Source organism: Phaenicophaeus curvirostris, chromosome 3 (assembly GCF_032191515.1).
Source record: "Phaenicophaeus curvirostris isolate KB17595 chromosome 3, BPBGC_Pcur_1.0, whole genome shotgun sequence".
Taxonomy (NCBI): Eukaryota; Metazoa; Chordata; class Aves; order Cuculiformes; family Cuculidae; genus Phaenicophaeus; species Phaenicophaeus curvirostris.
The window spans coordinates 85312110-85335670 of NC_091394.1; the positions used below are offsets into that span (position 1 = coordinate 85312110).

General features: G+C 38.2%; 1 protein-coding gene across 6 annotated transcripts in view; it reads left to right on the top strand.

The window, feature by feature from the left end:
* The window catches only part of COL14A1 (collagen type XIV alpha 1 chain), a 119264-nt gene that overhangs the window by 18010 nt on the left and 77693 nt on the right, over nucleotides 1–23561 (top strand). For all 6 annotated transcript variants that reach the window (XR_011337204.1, XM_069854588.1, XM_069854586.1 and 3 more), the window contains exons 6-11: nucleotides 16585–16740; nucleotides 17456–17575; nucleotides 18373–18537; nucleotides 18939–19100; nucleotides 20505–20656; nucleotides 21632–21761. Coding sequence is in view for 5 of the 6 variants with exons in the window: in XM_069854588.1 (XP_069710689.1) it covers nucleotides 16585–16740; nucleotides 17456–17575; nucleotides 18373–18537; nucleotides 18939–19100; nucleotides 20505–20656; nucleotides 21632–21761 (885 nt within the window). In the remaining variant the exon portion in view is untranslated. The remainder of the gene's footprint in view (nucleotides 1–16584; nucleotides 16741–17455; nucleotides 17576–18372; nucleotides 18538–18938; nucleotides 19101–20504; nucleotides 20657–21631; nucleotides 21762–23561) is intronic.

Below are 23561 nucleotides of genomic sequence, written 5' to 3' on the forward strand. Positions count from 1 at the left end.
ATAAAAACAACAAAACACTGAAGGCCAGTTTTATTTTCTTGCTTGTAGATTTTTTGGGTTTTGGTTTTTTTTATTTTAGTTGAGAGGTGTGGTGGGTTAGCCTAGGTTAGCAGCCAAACTCCCACCTAGCTGCTTGCTCATTCCCCTCCCCAGTAGGACAGAGGAGTAAATAAGAACAGGAATGAAAAAGCTCATGGGCTGGCATAAAGACGAGGAGTCTGCTTACCTATTACCATGGTAGGCAAACAGTTGGCTGGGGGAAAATTTACTTAATTTAAAAATTTTAACTTAATTTAATTTAAAAAGAATTGCGAATGCAGAGAGTGGGAAACAAAAGTCCCAAATATGAAAACAACAGCTTTCCTCTTTTCTTTCCCAGGCTTAACTTGACCTTTCTCCTCCCAGACTCCTCTCCTCCTCCCTTCTTATCACTGCAGGTTAAGCTCAGTCCAAGTCTGTTCAGAGCCTATTCAAGCAGTGCAAAAGGGGGACATTGAGGGGTTATGGCTGGGGCATAGCGGTTTGTTTCTGCCGTTCCTTTCTTCTCACACCTTTCTACCTTCTCCTGGGTGGGTCCTCCACAAGCTGCAGGGAATATCTACTCCACCATGGAGCACCTTCTCCTCCAGTCTTGGGGTTTCTTTTGTGGTTTCTCACTTTTTTCTTCCCCCTTCTTCCTGGAAGTTTCTGCCTTTTCTTAAATAGGTTTTCCCAAAGAAGCCACCATCTGAGCACGGATACAGGGTAGCCCTGGTCTCTTCTCAAAAAGGCCAGCACTGCAGCCTCCCTGCTACCAGACACGGGCACAGACACCCAATATTAGAGGTGCTCTATTAACGCTCTACTAAAGCATCTATGCAGTCTTAAACCTATCCTGTTCAGAAATCCCCTTACACAAATCTCAAATCATGGTGATTTAGGACAGCATAGACCAGATTGCTGTTCTGAATCAAGCTTTTGCAGGGTAAGCTTCTACAGACTGCGGACTATTAAAACGATGAGAAATAAACTCCCATAAAAGACCGTGGTTTATGCATGATGCAATGTAACTGTTACTTTCTCATTGTAAAGTGCATATAATATAGTCATATATAGTAAGTATGACTTGTTAAGGAGGTCAGAGATCTTCACTGCACAGCACAGGTCATGCTGATTATTTCAACCTTCCCAAAAGAAAATTGGATTTAATCCCTGCAGCAAGCCCATTAGGGTAAGGTGTATATCCATACGTATCCAAAGTTATTCTGTTTTGCAGTGAGATAAATTTTGATTTGTTTTCCCTTCACAATATATTTTATGTTACTGGCAATATTATTACTTACATTATTTCTACAATGTTTTGAAGTAAATATTTCTGAACCTTTTTTTTCATATGTTTCCTTCTAGTGCTGTGCACACTATCAGATAATACAAAAGATGTATCGTTCCTCAAAATGACGCAATATACATCATGGGGTTACTATTATAATAACTCTTGCAGAGGTCACATCAGTCTTTGGATAGGGATAGAAATGAAAGATGTGCAGTATAACTTGAAAAATACACTGATTGGCATTCCTCTTCCAATACTGCCGTCACCTTTGATGCAAGTAAGGTTTGACATTCACTCTGTAGCTGTTGAATGGCACTATTTAAGCAGAGTAGGAAAAATCTGCAGAAAGGTATATTACGCTATTCAGCAGGAGAGATTAACTAACTAATTTATTAACTTATCTGTTTAGTTAGTGTCAGATGCTTTAGTAAGTATTACTAGATGGTGTGAAATGAGTGTTATGAGGTATTTGACTAAGCCACAGGAATGAATACCTTCTGAATTTCTGCTCTTTTGGCTGCCTTTCATAGTTTTACTCACTTTATCCTGGCTAATGTAACTGCAAATGTTGGGTTATGTCATTACATTTTTTCTATTTTTTTTATTATTTCTATTTTTTTTTACTGCGCTCCTCAGCTCTGGAGCTCATCAGCTATATCTTTAAGCAACCTGTGGTTGGCCTTACTGGTAGCGTTTCCCCAAACTTTCTGGAGTGTGCTGCACTGCTGAGCAAGCAGAAGAAAAACTTGGTAACTACGTTGTGAGGGTGATGTTCTGTTCTTTATAAACCATCCTTATCTTCTCAGCCCTTGCACATTAATCTGCTTCTGAAATCTGAGGGTCAAAACAAAGTTTATTGAAAAGTACTTCTCTGTTCCACTATTGATATTTCTTTTTTTTGTCTTGTGTTAGGGGTCACTGAATCCTGTAGCCCAGTAGAAGCATGGTAGGTTGCCCCAGCTCCATGGCGTTAGATCCAACCAGTAGCAGGACTGAGCGTATAGTCTCAGTAGGTCTAGGGTGACAGAGCAACAGGTCTTGGCCAAACAAGTTTAGCATTTGACTAAATGGTAGGCTACTGCCTACATTTCTCTAAAAGATGTATACATAATGCATCATACAGAGACTTGGATGTATCACCTTTGTGGTGTCTATAGTGGGTATGTGGCTGCACTACCTTGCCCTGTATTGAAGCAGGATGCACATTTGCTGTAATTGAACTTCTTCACAGCTGGTGGCATGTGCTAGGTATAGATTGTTATGTTACTTCAGGGCTGCTTTTTTTTCATAATACAAATTTGCATACTAAGCTTATCATCTTGACAAGGATTTTAGTAGTCTTTACCAAAAATTGCTTTCAGCACCATGTGACATGCAGTGACATGCAATACATTGACCTGATTATGAAGAGCTTTTGTGTGTGTGTCATATAATTGCTTGTTCTACAATTTTCTGATCAATTAAAGGTAATAGGAACATAAAAATGAATCTATTATCCGGGCTTATTTATGGGGAGGGCTTCAGATCCCCACGCCTCCACTGAGAATTTTGAGGAATGCTTGGACTGTGCTGCAGCATTCTGAGAACATTTTGGGCTACCATAGAGCTTTAGCAAGGATGACATTTATAATTATGGTCCAATCATCACAGTCTGATTTCTCTGAAGCTGCTTAGCCCAGGAATAATTTTATAGATCTATTTTGGTTTCAGACTGTCACTTTGGCTTTGGTCTCACTTGGCTTTGTTCTGCTCAACCTTAGCCCGAGCAGAGGATCCGTGGCGCATCCTATCTCAGCTTTCACTACTGGAGGCAGCGCCTGACCATCTGATCTTTGCCAATAGGATTCTCACTGAAATGTCTCAGTCAGCCTGTGGTTTCACTGCTGGTTGGTTCACCACCCTGATGTGTTGCTAAAAGATCTCTGCTCTGGACTGCACTTAGAACCTTCACAGCAGTCCTACCTGCAGGCCCCCATCCATGTGAGGTGGGCAGAGCATGGTGGGATTTTGGTTTTTGTTTTGCACAGTGATCATGTTTTAACTTGTGCTGTGTGATGATGGCTTTCCATTCTTCTTTTCTGTGACTCCTCATCAACATCTTCTTCTTTGTCAAATTCAGGGAATGGAAGCATCTGTTTAAGAGCAGGAGATGAAGTAGGCTTATCGAAATACACCATTGCTTTCTTTGACATATGAATTTAGGATACCCCATCCAAGCCATGTTTGTTTCTTTGCTTCTCGGAAGGTAGAATTTGACGAGAAACATCCACTAAGTTTCCAAGCTGGTCTATAAATCTGTGAGCCACCATGCAGAACCTTGTACATAATGAATTCCTTTTTAGGCACTGGAGGACTTCCAGGAGGACTCTGCTGCAAGGAAACTCTTGGGTAAACTCCCCTTTACTGTTTGGAAAGTTTAGCTCATTGTGCTTTGAGTGATCAACGCTTATTCCAGGAGTTCATCAGATGATTTTTTCTGGAGGACATAGCTTTTGAATCCTTTTACTACGACTTGCAACTTGGATTTCCTTTTCCAATGGCAATACTTTTCTGGACCTGGCCAGGATCCTTTGTCAGTCTCCAGCTTCCTGCCTTCCATGACTGGAAAACCTGATAGGAAGTATCAGCGCTGACATGGATAGAATTCTTAAATACATTTCTTTTGTCATCATTTTGGTACTTGCTTTGGAGAAAACCAAGGAAGCTACATTTAGAGACTGTCACATTTACATATGCCATCTGGCCAAATTAAATAGCCATCAGTTTGGAATCACAGAATTGCTAGGTTGGAAAAGACCTTTGAGATCATTGAGTTCAAATGTGTTAAAATCATCTGAATAAGAGACTAGTATGTTCTTGACAGAAAGTAAGCTTGAAACTGAAGACCCAAACGTGGCTATGAAGACCGGAATTGGGAAAGGGTTCACTTTAATTAGTGCATTTTGATGCTGACAGAAGGAATCCCTTGACTGAAGTGAGATCAAGAAAGAGAGAGGAACAGAGAGAGAAATATGGATGGGAGTAGTTGATATTGATATAAGAATGGTTTTATAATTTTGTAACTGCCTTGTCCATTTTGGATATCTGTAAATTTGTGAATTATTTTATTTATTGACCTTAGCCTAGTTTGAGATTGAGTATTACGATAGAGGTTGTTGGATACCTTCTTCAGTTTGTGTATGCCAGACAAACTCTTGCTTTGTTCAGGAAATAAAAAGCTTGGCATTAGGAATTATGGCCAATGACCATTCTTATCCAGGGATTCCATTTATCTCCTGGTTCCTCCTTTCCCTAGGAGGAGCTGGCTTTTTTTCCCATCTGTCAGGATATTAATATTGTATAAATGGTCGTGGTTGTTCATGGTCTCTCATATGTGGTTTCAGGCCAGGCAAAACCTGTGGAGGTTGTACAGATTACCTTTCTGTTATCCACAGCCTCCTCAAAAGCATCTGCTTCATTGAAAATTAGACACAGCATTGACATAGATACCTAGAGAATCTGTAGCTTTGATTAAAAACACCCAAAAAACTATTAGCTCTCTTTCTACTCTCTTGGAGTAGAAAAAGTGTTAGCCTTTCTTGGACCTAAATGTAGGTTTCAGTTTTGTCATGAAGCGATCCAGCTCCAAATATCAGAACTTATTCAGTTTCATAACCCTTGAATTATGATGTTTGTCCCCATATCACAATAAATATGTAAATAGTGCTTGGTAAGTCTGAACCATTTCCAACTGAAAAACCTTCTGTTTGGGCTCTTTTTTTTTTCCTCGGTTGGTAGCTTTCCCTAAGGCACTGACCTTTTTTTGTGCACTCTATTCTTAGTTGGAGACTGCTATTCACATTCTTGAATGACTGATTAATAGAAGCTCAGCTGAATGAATGGTCTTTCATTCACTTCAGACTGCTTTTCATCTCTTCAAGTCATTAGCTCCTGAGCACCCATCCAATCCACAGTGTGCTGGCATGGCTTGATTCTGGTGGCAGCAAGAGACTGTTACCCTAAGTCAGATTGAGAGTTTATGTTGAGATTTTTTCATTATTGAAATAGTTGTGTTAGTGCTTGCTGAGACCCTCCTTAACAGTTCTTCATCATCTGACAGCACGAATTCTTGTAATTTGAAGTCTGTAGGCTTGCTCATAACTATGCATATTCTAGTCATCTATCTTGGTGTCAACTGTCATGAGTGATACTTGTCTTTGATATAAGGCTCTACCTACCCTTTGAAACTGAAGCTACGCAGGAACATGTTGATACTCTGGGCAGTTTTTAAAATTTGTATGGCAATCTTGGAGTAAGAACAAAACATAGATTTAGGGAGGTGGTAGAAGACAGATACATTAATAAACACTAAAGTAAAAGACCAAGAGTCTTGTTAGAAAGCTGTGGTCATAAAGGATTGATGCATTCATCAGCAAACTCATCATCATGGATTTGTGTTCCCGTTTTATTGAATACCCTGATGAACAAGCTGCATTGCTTTGTACTCTGGACAGCAAAATCAGAGATTGAGTTTAATATTTTGATATTTTTCACGGACTGTGATCCCTGTGATGGCCTTGTCTTGATGCAGCTAGAAGGTGCTTAATCTTTTGCTTTTCAGCTGTCTGCTGTACAAGTGCCCTTTCAAGGCTGCTTCTTACAATTTGAGGATGGGGGAGCTTTGTTTCACAGTTTGTTTCTTTTGTCTGCTACTAACAGTGTTGATCAACATAAAGCAGGAGCTTGTAATGAGGAGAGATGATTTCAGGGTCATTTTCGCCCTCACTGTGCAATCTCAGGGTCTCCATGTTTCTGGTGGATGTATTGATGCAGGACAAGCTGATTCTGGGCTGTCTCATGGTCAGCATCCTTTTGCCTGACGCCCTGTGCACTGATTATGCTGTGGTGTTAAAAGTGAGCTATGCCCCTTGGTTAAAAATCTGCTGGTAGCTGAAACAGAACTAACTTACCTAGCTGAGTGGTCCATGTTTTCCACCTCAGAGGTGTTCTCACCTGCCTTGTCTGTCTGGTTAGCTGTACTGATTGTACTAGTCTATCTATTTATAATGAGGGAAGCGTTTCCTTATCTGACTTCTGTGTTATATCTGGCTCGTGAAGTGTTTGGTTCTTTATTGCCCAGTAAGTGGAGCCATGGTTTTCTTGTGCTAGGTTCTCATGGAATCCTCAAAGTTGCTTCTTTGGAGCACCAGCTTGATGCTTGAGCATATTTAGTTTCCTTGTATGCAGGAGAGTTACCAGAATTAGGGCTGCACGCTGATGCAGCAGCTCTTGCAGAAGTAGATGTCAGTCTCAGCAGGGTTCTTGCTTGGGTTTGGTTTGTTTATGTGGTTAAAATTATGTGGTAAAATTTCTGGTCTTTTGAACTGATCTTTCTAGGAAGTATGGTCAAATTAAAAAGAGTGTGAATTATTACCACAGGGATGGTAGCTCCTTCAAAAAGACTAAATTGGCTGTGGCCTGTGAAATACCACTTGTGTCTTACTTCTTGTCTCTCTACCCCGTGTCTAATACCTCCTCTCCCTACCCTCAAGACTTTTCAAACTTAACATACAGATTTAGCTCACTACCTTGGGGCTGGGAGGTGGTGTCAAACTGTGGCAGATGGTGAAGCTCTTATGGCAGAAACGTGTTCAGTGGGAATTTTTGTTCTTTGAGTAGTAGTAATAAAGCATCAGTTCTAAGAAATAATTATGTATCTATTAGAAGTTGGTTGAGATACTTTTACGAATTTGATGGGGCAGTTAAGTCTAGCTATGCCATAAAAAAGAAAATGATATCCAGGAGCTTGTGTTTTGTCCCAACAGAGTCAGAGGTTCTTTGCCAGGCTTGCAACTGTTAGTATATTATTAGCCTGTGCATAGCAACAGATGGTGGGAGGGAAACCCTAAGACCGATCTAACAGAATGTAGTTATGCAATAATTATTATTTATTGAAAAAAAATTAGTTCTGCTTTTCAGCACTTTTCAGGCATTAGGGCAATTCAACTATGAGTGTGCATATTGAAGTACACTGTTTTAGTTAAGGGCCAGCATTTTCAGTGTGGTTATAGCTATTGCAAATTGTTAAGTAAATACCAGGTGTCTGAACATAGTCTGTACCTTGGGACAGGCCTTTCCTTTGGTTTTGTCAGCTCCTGCAGCAGTTGTATACTTTGGATATCAGCCAGTAATTTGTCTAGGTTAATTAAAATTATTGCCTTTTCTTCAGTGTAAACTTTAATTTCACTCTTATAAATTTAGAGTTTGCCATTGTTTCTGGAGGGTCTTTTAGAAAAACATCATATGAAATGTAATCATTGGGGTCCTGTTACTTCCTATGCACAACTTTTCTGCAAAATCAGATAAGCTTTGTTCTTGCATGAGTGCAAATTAAAGATAAAAAAAAGCCTTCCTCTGTATAGTGAAATTGTAAAGACAATCCCTGTACTAAAATCTTTAGGATAAGGTTTTGCTTTAGATTTTGGTTTGCTTTTTTAAAAATGCAGCTGGATTTGGATATGAGACTTGTCATTTTGTTTTAAAGTTTTTGAAAATCTGCAAAGAAAAACAGCTATAAATGGCATTGAATGGATGAAAATACTCAGTGAATTATTTTGAGATTTATTATTAGTCCTTCTGTAGTTTAAAAATTTCTTCAACTACACACCATATATGATATCATACAATTGATGTGCCCAGATGCATTGTTCATCTGTGTAGCTGGATGATATTGTAAGTACAAGATCAAAGAAGCAATGAGTGAATGGAAGAAAATGGAATCTCTGACAGAAAGAAATGCTGCAGGCTTGAAGACATCAGTGTAATCTGCCTGAGGGAAAAAATATGCAACATGGCTATTTAGTAATTTGTTTATGGTCAGGAATAATTACTTTAGTGGGTAAGAGGTTTTTGAAAGCCTGAGCTAGAGGAAAAGAAACCAAAGGCTACCATAAGTACTCAAATAGGAAAAGAGATCTCTGGTGTGTTTACTGCGGCTTTGCCCACAGATCAGCTCTTCAATACAGAGCAGTGGCACAGGCTTCGGGGACTCTACTTTTAAATACTTATTGAGACAAAGCCAAATAACCACAAAATGCATCCTCTGAGGAAGACTTTTGTTTTGGTTTTTGTCTGGTTTTGCTTAGTAGTAGCACATATTGTAAGATATCGAGAATTAAATTTGTAGAAACGAATAATGGTGATTCTGTTGCCAGGGCTCTTTGTATTGGGTGGCTAACTAGCCACTACCTGGCTCTGGGGGCAATGGTCATGGACAGGGAGGTTCAGATGATCTTTTTTGTGATCCCTCTTATGAAGGCAAAGGGCCTTAGGAGGGCTGGGCAGATCCTGTAAATCAACAACTAGTTTTGCTTCTGCTGTCAGCAACAGGGTTTAGGTTTCTATGACGGTGTGATCCTCTATGAGTCTCAGTAGATATTTGGAAGGGATGTGATCTGACTAAGTGGGGCAAAATCATCTTTGCTAACAGGCTGGTCAAACTGGTGAAGAGAGCTTTAAAATAGGAGTGATGTGGGAGGGAGGTGAGTACCTATGCTCATGTGAAGACTGGGATGGTAGGAAAGAGCGTTCCATCAGCAGGTTTGCAGATGATGCAAAACTGAGAGGAATGCTTGATACAGCAGAGAGTTGTGCTTCCATTCAGAGTGTCCTCTGCAGGCTGGAAAAATGGGCTGATGGACATCATGCAGTTCAACAAAGAAGTGCAGAATCCTGCCCCTGAGGAGGAATAACCCCAGGAACCAGTACATGCTCGTGGCTGACTGACTGGAAAGCAGCTTTGCAGGAAAAGCCCTGGGAGTCTTGGTGGAAAAATTGACCGTGAGACAGCAGTGCACTCTTGCAGCAAAGGCTAGCAGTTTCTTGGCTGCATTAGCAAGAAAGTTGTCAGCAGGTTGAGGGAAGTGACCAATCTCTTCTTTCAGCCCTAATGATGCCACATGTGTAGTTCTGTTTCTAGTGCTGGGCTGGGTCCCTAGCAGAACTTACTGGTTTGAGTCCAGTGAAGCCTATCAAGATGATAAAGAACTTGGAGCATCTTTCATAAGAACAGAGGCTAAGAGAGCTGGACTGTTCAGCATGGAGGACAGCAGGTTTAAGGGATATTTTTCCAATGTGTACAAAACCTCTTTTTTTTTTTTTTTTAACTGTGAGGATGGTCAAACTCTGGAGCAGGTTACTCATGTTCTGGAGTCTCCATCCTTGGACACTAACCTGACTGAACATGGTCCAGAGCAATCTGCTATAGTGGCCCCTGTTTCAAGCAGGGCAGTTTGACTGGACAGTCTCAAGACATCCCTTTGTGTCTCAACTACCCTGTGATTCTCAGAGTCAGACTCTTCAGAACAGAGTTTTAACTCAGATATCTCTGTTAATTAGACAACACATGACCTGTTACCTTGAAGAGGGCATGAATTTAATCCCAAGCTTTTGTGGATTGACACATGACATCCAAGATTACATGCTTCTGAACACCACTGCATATTCATATTTAAACAAGCATATACATTGGTTATGTTATGATAATATCATTTTAAGGAATGCATGAAATGCATTGTCTTGATTTGAAAGTCTTCTGCACTGTAGCTGTACTGCACCATTTTTTTTTTTTTTCTGGACACACTGGGCACAACGTCATATGTGCTTAGGGCTATAATGCTGGGCTGTAATGTGACAGTGTAATAGAAGTTTGCTTCAAGTAATTTTTAATTAGTTCTTATTAATACCTTCCACAGATGTGTAGCTTGTTCTTTCAGGAAGTCTCTTTTCTCTTACTTTACCTATTGAGTTAAAGCTGTAACTTAGTGACAAGCTTAGGCATGGACCAACTCTTTATCATGATTTAGAGGGATTTACAGGTACAGTTTAATTAATGTTGAGGACTTCTGGTTGCCAATTTTGTCTGCAGCCCCCTGATTAACTACCTTCTAGGCAGCCAGATAAAACTGTCTCAGGGATTTCATAACCCACTAAAGCAAAGGAAAAAAAATTACTCTTGTAAATCTGAGTGTGTTTGTTACATAGGAATGGTGGATAAATATGACCACATTAATAAAAAAATGATAGTTCTCTGCCTTGAAAAGTCATTTAAAATTTGAGACAGCTGTTTCATTTAAAACATTCATGTAGTCTAATGCAGAACTGGGAGCAAAGAGAAGTAGAGAATTATCACTGTAATCTGCAGGAGAGTTTCTTAGGTTTCATGTACTTTAGAGAAGGGCTGGGGGTGATCTTCAGAGTAAATCATCATTGCTAAATGGACACACTATCTGGCCATGTTAAACTTCAGTTTCAGGCAAGATTTCAGCAGTGTGCTTTGTTCTGTGTTGACAAGTTGCCTGTTGGAAAAGAAATTAAAATAAATGTTTTGAATTCTCAATTTAAATGCAAGGGGATTTTTTTAACATGTTTTTCTAACTAGGTACACAGACCAAGAGTTTAGTGTTGCTGCAGACATCACGTGCTTTGGTGCTATCAATCAGCAATGGTTTGCCAGAAAATATTAACACTTTCTTTCATAGTTACCTTTTGTATTTATTCTGTCTCCCAAATAAATTTAAAGTTGAGATATAGTAAGAAAGTTTTAACAGTTTTTCTTAGCTAGTGATTGCTTACTGCAGAAGTACAGCTGTCATTGTGTAAGGAAAGGTGCATAGAAAGTGGCTTTATGCTTCCTTCTCTCACACTTGAGAATTAACACTGGCATATGTAGGAAATTAAGGTGTTTTTATCAGCTAATGCTTAAATTAGTTTTGTGGCTTTAAATTCGAAAGGCATGTTTCAAATAACCTTTATTTATTTCTGTGTACTTTCTGAAAGAAATGAAATATTGTTATGTGGGTGTTGAACTACAACACTCACAGTCAAATATGACATGATTAGAAACAATAAATTCTGTAAATCTTAATATTCCAACTCCCAAAAATACCAGATTCGTAGGCCTGCCAGTTGGGAAAGATTAGTTTCCTGGAACAGAGCAAGGTGCATGGGAAAGGGCTGGCTGCTTTATTTACTTTGTGGGTTTTTTTTCTAGGGAACAGGGACAAACTTCTAACCTCATTGGGCTGCTCTTTCAACCAAATGATGTTCCAGCATTTGAGTCCTTCAAATTCAAGCTGTGGTTGGATCTAGTTCAAAGGAAAGCTGTTACGTTGCATGCATTTGTTTGGTCCGTAGCCTGACATATGGGATGTGTTAAACTGAGGTCTAAGTGCAGTGATGATATCAGCAGCACAGTGCAATAATATCAATGTCAGAAGTGTGGACTCGTGAGCTGATGATTTTTGGAGTTGAACACTGCCGCATGTCCTTGTAATTTTTTAACCTTATTTTTTTAAAAGAAGTGACATTTTGCTGATGTAGCTTCACATTGCCCATGTCCTCAGCAGTGCTTCTGCTCAGCTGTGGTGCTATCAGTCACTGTGGATGACTGGCTTTTCTCTGTCACTCATATTTTATTCACAAGGTATTTTTTACTCTCTTCTGTAAAAGGCTTCTTGCTTTTGTGCTTTGTTACCCCATGAACGAATCTTCCATTCATACTCCATCATTACTGACCTCTGCTTGAACTTTCTTCCTCTCCTTCCACATATATTATTTGATTTTTCCACTGTGACAGGGACTAAGTAAGGAAACGACATATTGCAGACTCAGAAAGAATTATAGTCTTAACAGCTTCTAGCAGAACTGTGTGTTTTGGCTCTTGAAAACGGGAACAGGCTTTCATACCAAGGGGAGGCAAAATATCAAATGTGTTTCTGCAAAATGTATCATAACAGCATGCAAAATGAACTGGTTCTTCTGAAGCATTGAGTCCTCCCGTGTGGCAGTGCCTGTATTTGCTGCTTCTCCCTTTGCCTTTCAAAGCGCTTTCAAAGAGTAGCAGGATTAACTGAAAGAGTCATACAGCTACTACTCTAGTCTAAAAATCACAGTTTTGTGTTTGTGTTTAAGTCAGGCTTGTAGGTTTTTTGGCCAGACTTTGGTTTTTTAACATTGTTCCCTTGCTCACTGAATGTATCTGTGAAAGAACAAGTTGAAAATGTAGCCTCAGAGAGGTAGTCAGTGTTTACAGAAGGTTGCAGACCTCGCTTTTTTCTGTGGATCCCCTGTACTGCCAGAGCCCCTTCCAGTCCTCACTCTATACTCTGTTCCTTTCAACTGAACATCTCAAAGGTCAAGATTTTCAGGCTCCAGTAGCTCTCCCTCTGTCCCAGAAAGTTCTAGCTGGATCTTTTTACCAGCATTGTCATTGTTGCCTTCAATCTCAGCCAAATTCTGACGTGGGTGTTGATTGTTTAATAGTACTCACACACTGGAATTACAAGGAAATGCATCACCTTTACTGTTTGGGTCTTGAGGGATCAAAGGGAGGAAACTTCATTTAGTAGATGCAAAATTCCTTCAATGTTGGTTATTCTTTGCAAGATTTCCCTGAAACAAAGGAACCAAAATTCTTGATGGTCATGTGACTATTGGCAATACAAAATTGACTATTGCAGGTTTTGTGCAAATTTCTTTTCCTAATACATTGCTGGTAGCCTTTAGTTGTATGCTGGTGTCTTTGGAGGTGAAATTTTGAGCTTATGCCTTCATTTGTGACATGCAAAAATAAGAAGACAAGCCCTATCCTCCAAGCTCCTGGCAGAGTGGCAAGTTCCTTTTGCCAAATAACTCTTGGAAGATTGTAAATTTGCTACAGAAAGTCCATTATTTCTTTTATTTTCTCCCCATCAAACTTCTTCATCCATTGTAGCTGCACTGCAGGCAGTTACTGGTGTAAAATACATGAGCTCGTTTTCTGACCTTAGGATGTTTGAAATTCTGTCATTCTCTCTAACTTAAAAATCACAGACTCTGTTATTGCTTGTGAAATGCGGTACTTGAAGTACAATAGTACATCTATATAACACTAGGAAATACTACACAAGTTTAGGTAACTGATATCCTCCCAAATGTCCTACTCTTGAAATCTGTGAGTGTTGTATAATTTAGAGGAAAGTGGTACCTTCTCTCTCACTACTGTTTTCTTGATAATTGAATGAAAGGAAAATATGCACAAACTGATCACAGTATTGAAATTTGTAGTGGGCTAAAGCACTGAGTTTTGGAAGCCTTTTAATGTGGAATTATATGCTATCATCCTCATTTAAGAAATGCTTTTTAGAAAATTGTCTATTAAAGTTATGTTTAGGTCGTTTATATGTTCAAAATTATTCTTAATCCCTACAGGATTAAGTATGACCATGTATGGTTGTATGGAAAGATTGTTGAAAAAGGTACTTGCTAGAACTAGTAATGGAAAGTGGCTAATCCCAGTGAGATGCATAAATTATTTGCTACACACTGTCTTTTAGACTAACTTTATGAACTAGGATAATGTGGTGTTTGTATTCCTATCAGGTTTTAAAGATTTCTATACAGCATGTTATTCTGTTTAATATCTCACTGTTGTTTATTCCATTTTAGGGAACTTTCTACAATTCTATTAAATACCACAAGGAGAAAGCATAAGCAAATAGTGGGTGTGCAGAAGTAAAAATACCTAAATGTTTTATGCAGAAAAGATTCAACAAGTGTCTCCTATCTACGAAGAGTGAATCAAATTTTCGCATTCTGTGCCATTGCAGTGCAATCTTGGATTAAACCACACATGCTACTTTAACAAAGAAATAATTGAATGATTCTATTTGCATTGATATGATGATGTGGAAATAAAATATTGAAAGGAATGCCATTATTGTTTTCTATGTTCTTTGGGTGTTGCTTTGCTGAATGGATTTACTAAAATGAATAAAAAGTTTTATTAATGAAGATACCACTACAGGATAAAAGAAACATTATAGGCAAAACTCGCTGCTATGAAATGAGTAATATCTAGGGTACTAACTGGGTTTCATACGAGTGTTAGATTTTAGAAGTAGACAGGGAAATACAGCCATACAAATCCTGTTATCCTCATTGAGGTATATGATTAATCTGCTGGGATCATCCTGGAAAGGTACATCTATGCTACAGTACAGCTGCTTGGATGTGTATCAGAGGTCCAGTTCCATCATCCCTACTGGTGTTGAGTAGTGTTTTACTCTGCCAATAGTTCTTTTGAAGCTTAACAAGCTCATTATGGCCAGTGTGAGAATGGCACAATTGAACTGTGTGTTAATGGAAGAAAAATAATGCAAGAAACGCAGGCTGATTAACAGGAAGTTTATTTGGCAAGGATATTTAAAACATGAATTTTGCCATGATGAGTAAGTTCCTATTAAATCACCAAATGGATTCCAGTCCTGCTGGAATCAAGGGGCGTTTTCCTGTTGACTTCAGTGATACAAGGATTTGGACCCCCTTTGGATTTATCTTCCAATTTAAGATAATTTTTCTGATGATTACTTGATGTTCCTCAGTGTTTATACATTAAAACATGTTGCCAATTCAAATAGCGTTGTCTTGTACTGTAAAAACTAAAATAAAATATTTGTTTTGGCATCTTTGTAAGTGGAATTTTTGTCATGTGTTTAGAACTCATTCTACACTGCTAGCTGCACGTAGGAAATGTTCCCTGCTCTTCCAAAAACATTTTTAGTACACGTTTAAGACATTAACGGTAACTTTATGGTTTGGGTTTCTTGCTCAATGGATTTACACTATCATAGGAATCTAACTTTTAATTATTATCAATTGTTTGAAGTCCATCTGCACATCAGATTTTTACCTGTGAGACTATAATTTTGTCTTTAATGAAAAGATTGTCTTTAATAATATGATGTTAAAGTTTTAACAATTTTTTACTGTGTGGTTTATTCCCTTTATAACAGGAAAGCCGCTTGTGAACTAATGCAAGCACCTTTTTAATTATTTCTTACTCTATTGCTTCCTTTATTTTCTGAGCATCTCTGCTCAAGATCAGTTTATATCTAGCAATGAACTTGGTAATCCCTATTAGTACCGCTTAAGGTGCTGGTATTCTTTGTAAATTAATTTATGTGGTAGAACCTGAAAAAATGATGTTAAAATTTGGAATGCAGCTTACTTCAGCAATCTGCAGAGTTTTTTTACTCTGTTCAGGGACATGATTTTAATCCCTAAATTGTTTGTGATGCATGATATCTTTTCTACTAACAAGCTTTGCTTTGGCTGTCTTAGTTCCATCTGTAGTCTATAGCCAATCTGGTAGGGAGTTTGCTATTTTTATATTTCAAACTGAAGCTCTTGCACCTGTGTAACATCACTCATTCATTTTCCCTACATACAACATGAATCCACTGTTTCAGCAATCTTACTTCTTGAGTCATGCAGCCACTTCTGAGGCAATTCTGTCTCTGGTTGTGAAAAACTTTTCCTTTGTTTTACTTCCCTTTACTGTCATTTTCTCAAGCTGAATGTAGCTCTTCTGTTTAAGCTTCTCAATTTTTTAATAATCTGTACCACTGAAACCCTTCTTGCTGGCTAATCTTGCATGTTGTGCCTAATCTCTACTCCCATTTCCTCTGATTATCCCTTTGGGTAGGTAAACCTTAGGGACTATTAACGTGCATCTCTGCTAACTCTCAGCAGGTCTTTTCTGTTCCCTTTTTAATGCTTTTTTATTTTTGTGTGTGTTTCCATACATCTCTAAGATTATATCTTCATGTAGTGGTGAGTTTGAATCTGAGATCTTGGCATTTTACCTTTACTGTATTGAGTGCCTCCTGTTTAGGTTTAATACAGCGTATTCAGGTGACCTTCAATTTTGCTCTCATCTCCCATAGTGAGATTCACTTCTAGCTTTAGAAGTCTACAATGACATCTAAAGAAACTTGTCTATAGAGTTGCTGATATGTATAGAAGCACCTTTTTTTCTGTGTTGACCATAAAAGGGATCTTTAACTGTTTTGTCTGTCGGCATCTGTAGGTAGCTCTCTACATTGTCTACATTTAAGGTTAAGTGTCATGAAATGTAAATTTTTGAGAATGAAAATGAACTGCTGGTTTGATTGTGTTATATGACATTTAAGTTTTTCCTTCTGACTTATAGTACTTGTAGAAGCAGCCTTTCTTTTTCATGAGTCTCGTAACAGTAATCTTTAACATCTTAATGAAAGAACTGAAGGAGGTAACGGCCAGATGGTTCTTTTACTGAAGTTACAACAAATATGTTTAGTGATTTTGTTTAGTTCTAACTTTGGTCATAGAAGAAAGGTTTCATTATTAAGCTAAGTGGGAGGAGGAAGGCATATATTTGAGTTTTAATTTTATTGTTGAATTAACAATACTGTATTCATTTCAATGATTTACAGGAAGCCTGTTTACCTGTAAAACTCCAGCAATTGCAGATATTGTGATACTGGTAGATGGTTCTTGGAGTATTGGCAGATTCAATTTCAGGCTTGTTCGACTCTTCCTGGAAAATCTGGTTTCTGCTTTCAATGTGGGATCTGAAAAAACAAGAGTAGGTAAGATGCCGTATTTTTTTCTTAATTTCTGTAGTGATATAAAAATTTCAGTATTTCAGCATGGTTTGCTGCTAGTGCTACTTACTTGTGCAAGATTCATCCTCACCTAGAAATAGTATTTCTATTATAAGAATAATGCTTCTGAAATATATGTAGTATTTCCTCACAGTTCACTGTGATACTCAGCTTAAGTAAACTCTGATGCAATGTCAGCAGAAAAGAAAAAAACAGTGGAAACAAGCTTACTAACTTCAATCAGCAGTAGATCAAACACTTGCAGTTTAATTTTCAGAGGAAGAATGTGGCAATGGATGGCTTTTCTCATTATTTAAACTACCTTTAATGTTATAGTTTTGTTCTGCTACTTATATTATAGTCTGTTCAAGAGCATATTACATATGCATTAAATGAAATCATTATTTTTAAAAAAATTCTTGGAATCTTAATAAACTCTGAAAAAGTTGTGTATTCCTTCTCATTTACTTTCCTTAGCACTTGAAAGAAAGACTTTGAAAGTATGTTAAGTTGCCTCTAAGAACAACAACAACAATTATTTCTTTTGCCATCAAGCAATGTGGATTTTCTAGTATGGCAGTAAAGTTACTTGTGGTAAGCTTACTGCAGTGAGCTGTTAGTAACTGAGTACATAAAATGTAGATACTTGGAAAAAAAAGCTTTATTGTCTAATGGATTACTTTAATTTCTGGTTCCTTAGGTCTTGCACAATACAGTGGTGATCCCCGAATTGAGTGGCATTTGAATGCCTATGGCACAAAAGATGCCGTTTTGGAAGCAGTCCGTAATCTACCATATAAGGGAGGGAATACATTAACAGGTACAGTGCATGTTTCAGGTTGTTCCTTTTATTAAAGGCAATAATGACTTTTCAGATGATCAACTGGGACTTTAAGATTTGCATTGACCTCTTAGTAGCTAGAACACTGAAGCCCCAGAAGACACTTAGTGATTGATAAATGAAGGATGCCGGTCAGCCTGGGGAAAAATACAGTCTCTGAATACAACTCCAGTGTCATCAAAGCAGTAGTTAGTAATATTGACTGTCTTGCCTGGAGAATGATATATCCAAAGACTCAGGCAAGGCTTTAAGTAAATTGCACGCTTCCTTTTTTTTTTTCTTTAAAATCAGATTTTTCCTAAGCTTTACTTAAGCTTTATTTTTCAGCTTGTAGAGTGGAAAGGACAAATAAACAAGCAAACAAGTCAAAGTAAGATTATATCACATGTGGGCATTTACTAAGCTCTCCAGAGCAGGTGCTTGCTTATAAGCAATGTACATAGGAGAGGGGACTTCCTGTTCTAAATATGGAGAGTGAGAAAGAAGAGATGATATGTTCAATTTACTTTGTGAAGATCAGTTTAGGTTTCCATAGGCAGTTTAAAATACATTGATTGATCAAAAGCCTGCTAAAGATGAATGTCACCTTCTCTGTTTAGGTTGCTTATTAGAATTTAACCTTTCAGTAAATAAATCCTTCTGTTATATTTATTCTTCATTAAAAAGCTTCTCATGATTTTTTTTTTTTAATTCAGTGAAAAGATAAATGCTTGGATACTAGTGAAATTAATGAACATTTTCCCCTTTTAATGTCCTTTAAAATGTTTCTCTTTTAGGTCTTGCCTTAACTTACATTTTGGAAAACAGCTTCAGGCCTGAAGCAGGTGCAAGACCTGGAGTGTCTAAAATTGGTATACTGATCACTGATGGGAAGTCCCAAGATGATGTTATCCCTCCTGCTAAAAACCTACGAGATGCTGGCATTGAGCTGTTTGCTATTGGTGTGTATTCTGCCATATCCATGTACTATGTCCCATTATACTCTGATATATTTGTATCTATTGCCCTCTTTATTAAGGAAATTTTCTTTTCTGTCTGTATCCAGGAAGTATCATCATTAATTTAAATCTTCTTTAATATGTTCTCCAATCCATTGGTCCTATAACTGGAATTTAACAGTGTACATGGATGTTACATTATCAGGAGATAGCTGAAAAATTTCTAGTTACGCTGGCAGAAATTAACATCTTAAAGTAACATCTAAATGACAGAACAGTCTGTAGTTGGTCATTAAAACAAATAGAAAGAACTGGATTTTAGTAACCTTTTATCAGTCCCTGTGCATACAAGACTTTTTCTTTTTTCTTGCAAATATTTTCTTTATTTTTCTTTCCAATGCAAGGTGTAAAGAATGCAGATATAAATGAACTCAGAGAAATTGCCTCTGAACCTGACAGCACACACGTCTACAACGTTGCTGACTTTAACTTCATGCATACCATTGTTGAAGGTCTTACCAGAACAGTATGCTCACGAGTTGAGGAACAGGAAAAGGAAATCAAAGGTGAATCATAAAGAAGTTCTAATAGAACCTAGTATGAATTTCGAGCAACAAATCCTATGCCAAATACCAACAGTTCTAAGCTGGTTTCTGGCACTTGACTCCTTCTATGTATTCTTTTGCTCAAAAAGTGAGGTTATCTTCCGAGGTATGTTTTAGTCTTCTTTGGTATCTTTCTTCTGCTCTCTGTCTTTGATAATGGTAAATATGATGTTTAGTAGTACCAAAAGTACAAAAATATACATTCATTCTGCTGCAAATATTTCCAGGTGGTGGGTAAGGAAAAAATTTTTATAATACACTGGCTTGGGGATGAATTACTTTAACACCTGCATGCGGAACAGTTACATCTGTCTGTGATTTTCATCTCATAACTTACTGTTTTTATTGTCTCTTAAGTTTTCAAAATTTTCAATAAGTTTTTTTTTTGTTCCTTCCTGATGGTGGATTTTTTTTATTTATTATTTAATACACAAAAAATAAACTTCAGAACATAAAAATGACAAGCGAAGAAAATTATTTGTCTGTAGAAAAGCCTTCTCTGACTGCAATGTATTTTTGGTTTTCTGAGCAAAAGGAATGGCTGTGAAAAAAATGTTGGAATTTGTCAGAGAAACAGTCCTACCTGGAGAATTTCTTTCTGAGAGGCTTCAGTGGATTTCATTTGTATTGCTTGGTTTGTGGTTCTGTAATATCAGAGAAATGCTGAGTGATTTTTCGATAATCTTGGATTAGCAAGGAATGCTGTCTTCACACATATTTCTACCTGTGCAGTGAAAATTGTTAGTAAAGCTTTGTTCCATTTTTTTTTCTCTTTTATTCACCTAGAAACTGGAAGAAATACAAAAATATTAGCTGTGTCTTGTGGGAAGAGTAAGTAGTCAATTGGGAAAGTGAAAGGGAGAGGATGGAAAAACTATAGCCATGAGATATCTTTGTGGAAAGGTACGATTGCCAGAGACAATGACCATTCACTATGTCTCTTCAGTCTGCTGACAGGCAGCGTATCAGTTTCCAACCTGCAGAGAAACACAGGAGATCACAGCTGTAGATGCACTTGGGTGTTTTTTTGTGACTGGAAGGAAGACAATCTGAAAAAAAAAAAAAAAGAAGAGAGTTTGAAAGAGTGATGGGAGGAAGGACTGGGAAGGTTTAGTTTTTTTATTTTTGTCTCTTTCATATAAAGGCTTATGAAAGACCAGGGGACCAGGGAAGCTTAGTCCCAGTGAAAACTGCATATGCAATACTCGTCCTTACTATCAGTTCTTTGTTTCCATTGAAAATTACTTAAATAATTGTGCAGTAGCCAATTATATGATTTTCTGAGGAGGAGTGATCTTTGGAGACAACAAACCAAACAATTATTTTGCAGAACAGAATAAAAAGTTTGTATTGTCTCTAACCTAGGAACAGTTGCTGCTTCACTTGGAGCTCCTTCAGATCTGGTCACGTCTGAGGTAACAGCTAGAGGATTCCGGGTTAGCTGGACACATGCACCAGGCAAAGTGGAAAAATACAGAGTTGTGTACTATCCTACTCGAGGAGGACAACCAGAAGAGGTAATAAAAGGAAAAGCTTCCCAGAATTTTTTTAATACAGTAACAAGAACAAACCAGACAGAAAATCCATGATCTTTTAAAAAATCTACCCCAAAATTCACTATGAGGACTCTGAAGCCCACTACATCAAGGAGATATGGTCTCATCGAATGGTGGGGAAGGTTAGGTAGTAACCAGGCTACTGTAATGTAATTTAAAGGAAATGTACTATATCAATGTGCACTTTTGGGAGGTGGGGTGAACTGCCTGCATTTTTGCATACAAATATGGTTACTTGAACAATTTCTATAGACCTTCCCTGCACTATTCTGTTTACAAGAGCAGAAGAGGCAGAAACTGGTGGGAAGCCAGATTTTCAGTTCTAAGATAAATTAATTCATAAAAGGAAGATGATATGGGTGTGTATTTTGGGACATCTACAGCTAGTCATTGAAAATTTGAAGAGAAGTGTGTATTTTAATAGGACTTAGGCATTTTGGAGATGAGAAAAAAGCAGCAGAACAAGCTGTTCTCTTCAGCTGAGAACTTACAAAATTGAAGGGAAGTGCAGAAGAACAGGTGGATTTAACTAAGGATATATGGTATTTCTTTTTGTACTAGAAACTTGTTTGGCATGGATATGTATTAATGTTACTTTGAAGTAGTTCTAAAAGTATATTTATGATGATGTACTAATTATATCAATAAACGCCCAATATACACTCTAAAACTGTATTCTATACACTTTATCTAAGCAGTTCCTCTGTTCTAGATGGCTACTTATTTCAGCTAAACAGTTTGATTGTGTACATGGTTGCTGTTCTTTTTTCAGTCACCTTACTGTACAGAAAGGTAGCAAAAGCAAATTTGATTTAAGAATTGAACATTGATTCTTAGAAGCCAGTGTGAAGATTGTCCGAAAGAGGGACTGATTGATTTGATGATAATATACTTAGTTTGCTTTATGCATATTTAGTTGAATTTTCTTCTAAACAGGTTGTTGTAGATGGAAGCTCATCATCCACAGTTCTGAAAAACCTGATGTCTTTAACTGAATACCAGATAGCTGTATTTGCTATATACTCAAATGCTGCTAGTGAGGGTCTCCGTGGAACTGAAACCACACGTGAGTATCCTCATAATGTTCATTACAGATTCGACTCTCTGCATCTTATCACACTATGTAGGCATAAGCCTTTGTGAAAAAGAAATGCAGAAGGGAGTCTTTCAGTTTAACTTCTTTTAATGCATTTGCCTTGAATTTCCGTTCGAGTTAATTCTGGGTTAAGTTCCAAAGTCCAAATGCTCTGTGGTTGCTTAAACACCAAGAAAGGTTTTATTACTGGGCTGAACTTTGAAGTTGGTTGCATTGAACTCCAAATCAGAACATTCCTACACTTTGTGTGTGGAGCCAAGCTTTTTAAATTAGGTTTGTTACAGAAGATGATCTCATGAGTGGAGGATTAGGTGGGACCAGAAATACCTACATGTGACTCCCACCAATGCCAAAGATTTCAAGGTAAATTCTGTATACTCCTTTCTCAATGATTCGGTTATTTTCTGTCTGTAAAATAGTGACTTCAGATATTGTTAGGACAGATATGTTTACAGTTTTGGGTTCTGTAATGGAAACTATGATTCTACCTGAGATAACGTGCTTCTATTCACCACATCATTTTTATGTTTTTGTATACAAAATACAGTAACTTTTTCAGTAACTATGACAAATAATAGGAATGGAAGTAAAGAGTAACTTTTTAGTCCAAACTAGGAGCCAGGAACTCCATAAGTAATCTGTAAACAGCTGTTATCTGCTGCAAGAACAACACAACAAGGCTCAAGCCATCTAGACATTTTCTACAGTGCTTTGACAACAGTACTTCTTAAATGAGCCAGCAAACTGAACATACCTAAATCCATGAAACAGGATGGGCTGCACCTGTGAATGCTGAGGCTTATGTCATTGTGAGGACAGTCTTGATTGTCCTTGATAAGTCATGGTGACAGGGAGAAATTCCTGAACACTGGAAGAAATCAAATGTCAGTCCTTTGGAAGTAAGATCTGGGGAACTACAGGCCTGTTCATTGTCACCTCAGTCCCTGGGAAGGTGATGGAGCGACTCATCCTTGAAACCCTTTTCCAGACACATGAAGGACAAGCAGGTGATTTGAATTAGTCAGTATGGACATATGAAGGGAAAAACGTGTTTTATCTCATGCAGTTCTACAAAGGAAAGTGCAAAATCCTTCCCCTTTGGTTGACAGCCGACTGAACATGAGCCAGCAGTGTGCCCAGGTGGCCAAGAAGGCCAATGGCATCTTGGCTTGGATCAGAAACGGTGTGACCAGCAGGTCCAGGGAGGTTATTCTCCCTCTGTACTCGGCACTGGTGAGACCGCTCCTTGAATCCTGTGTTCAGTTCTGGGCCCCTCACCACAAGAAGGATGTTGAGGCTCTGGAGCGAGTTCAGAGAAGAGCAACAAAGCTGGTGAACAGGCCTTAAGAGGAGCAGCTGAGAGAGCTGTGGTTGTTTAGCCTGGAGAAGAGAAGGCTGAGGGGAGACCTCATTGCTCTCTACAACTACCTGAAAGGAGGTTGTAGAGAGGAGGGTGCTGGCCTCTTCTCCCAAGTGACGGGGGACAGGAGCTCCGCCAGGAGAGATTTAGGCTGGACATTAGGAAAAGATTCTTCACAGAAAGGGTCATTGGGCACTGGCAGAGGCTGCCCAGAGAGTTGGTTGATTCACCTTCCCTGGAGGTGTTTAAGGCACGGGTGGACGAGGTGCTAAGGGGCATGGTTTAGTGTTTGATAGGAATGGTTGGACTCGATGATCCGGTGGGTCTCTTCCAACCTGGTTATTCTATGATTCTATGATTCTATGAACACTATGTGTCAGTATACAATTGGGGATGAACCCTCTGTAAGG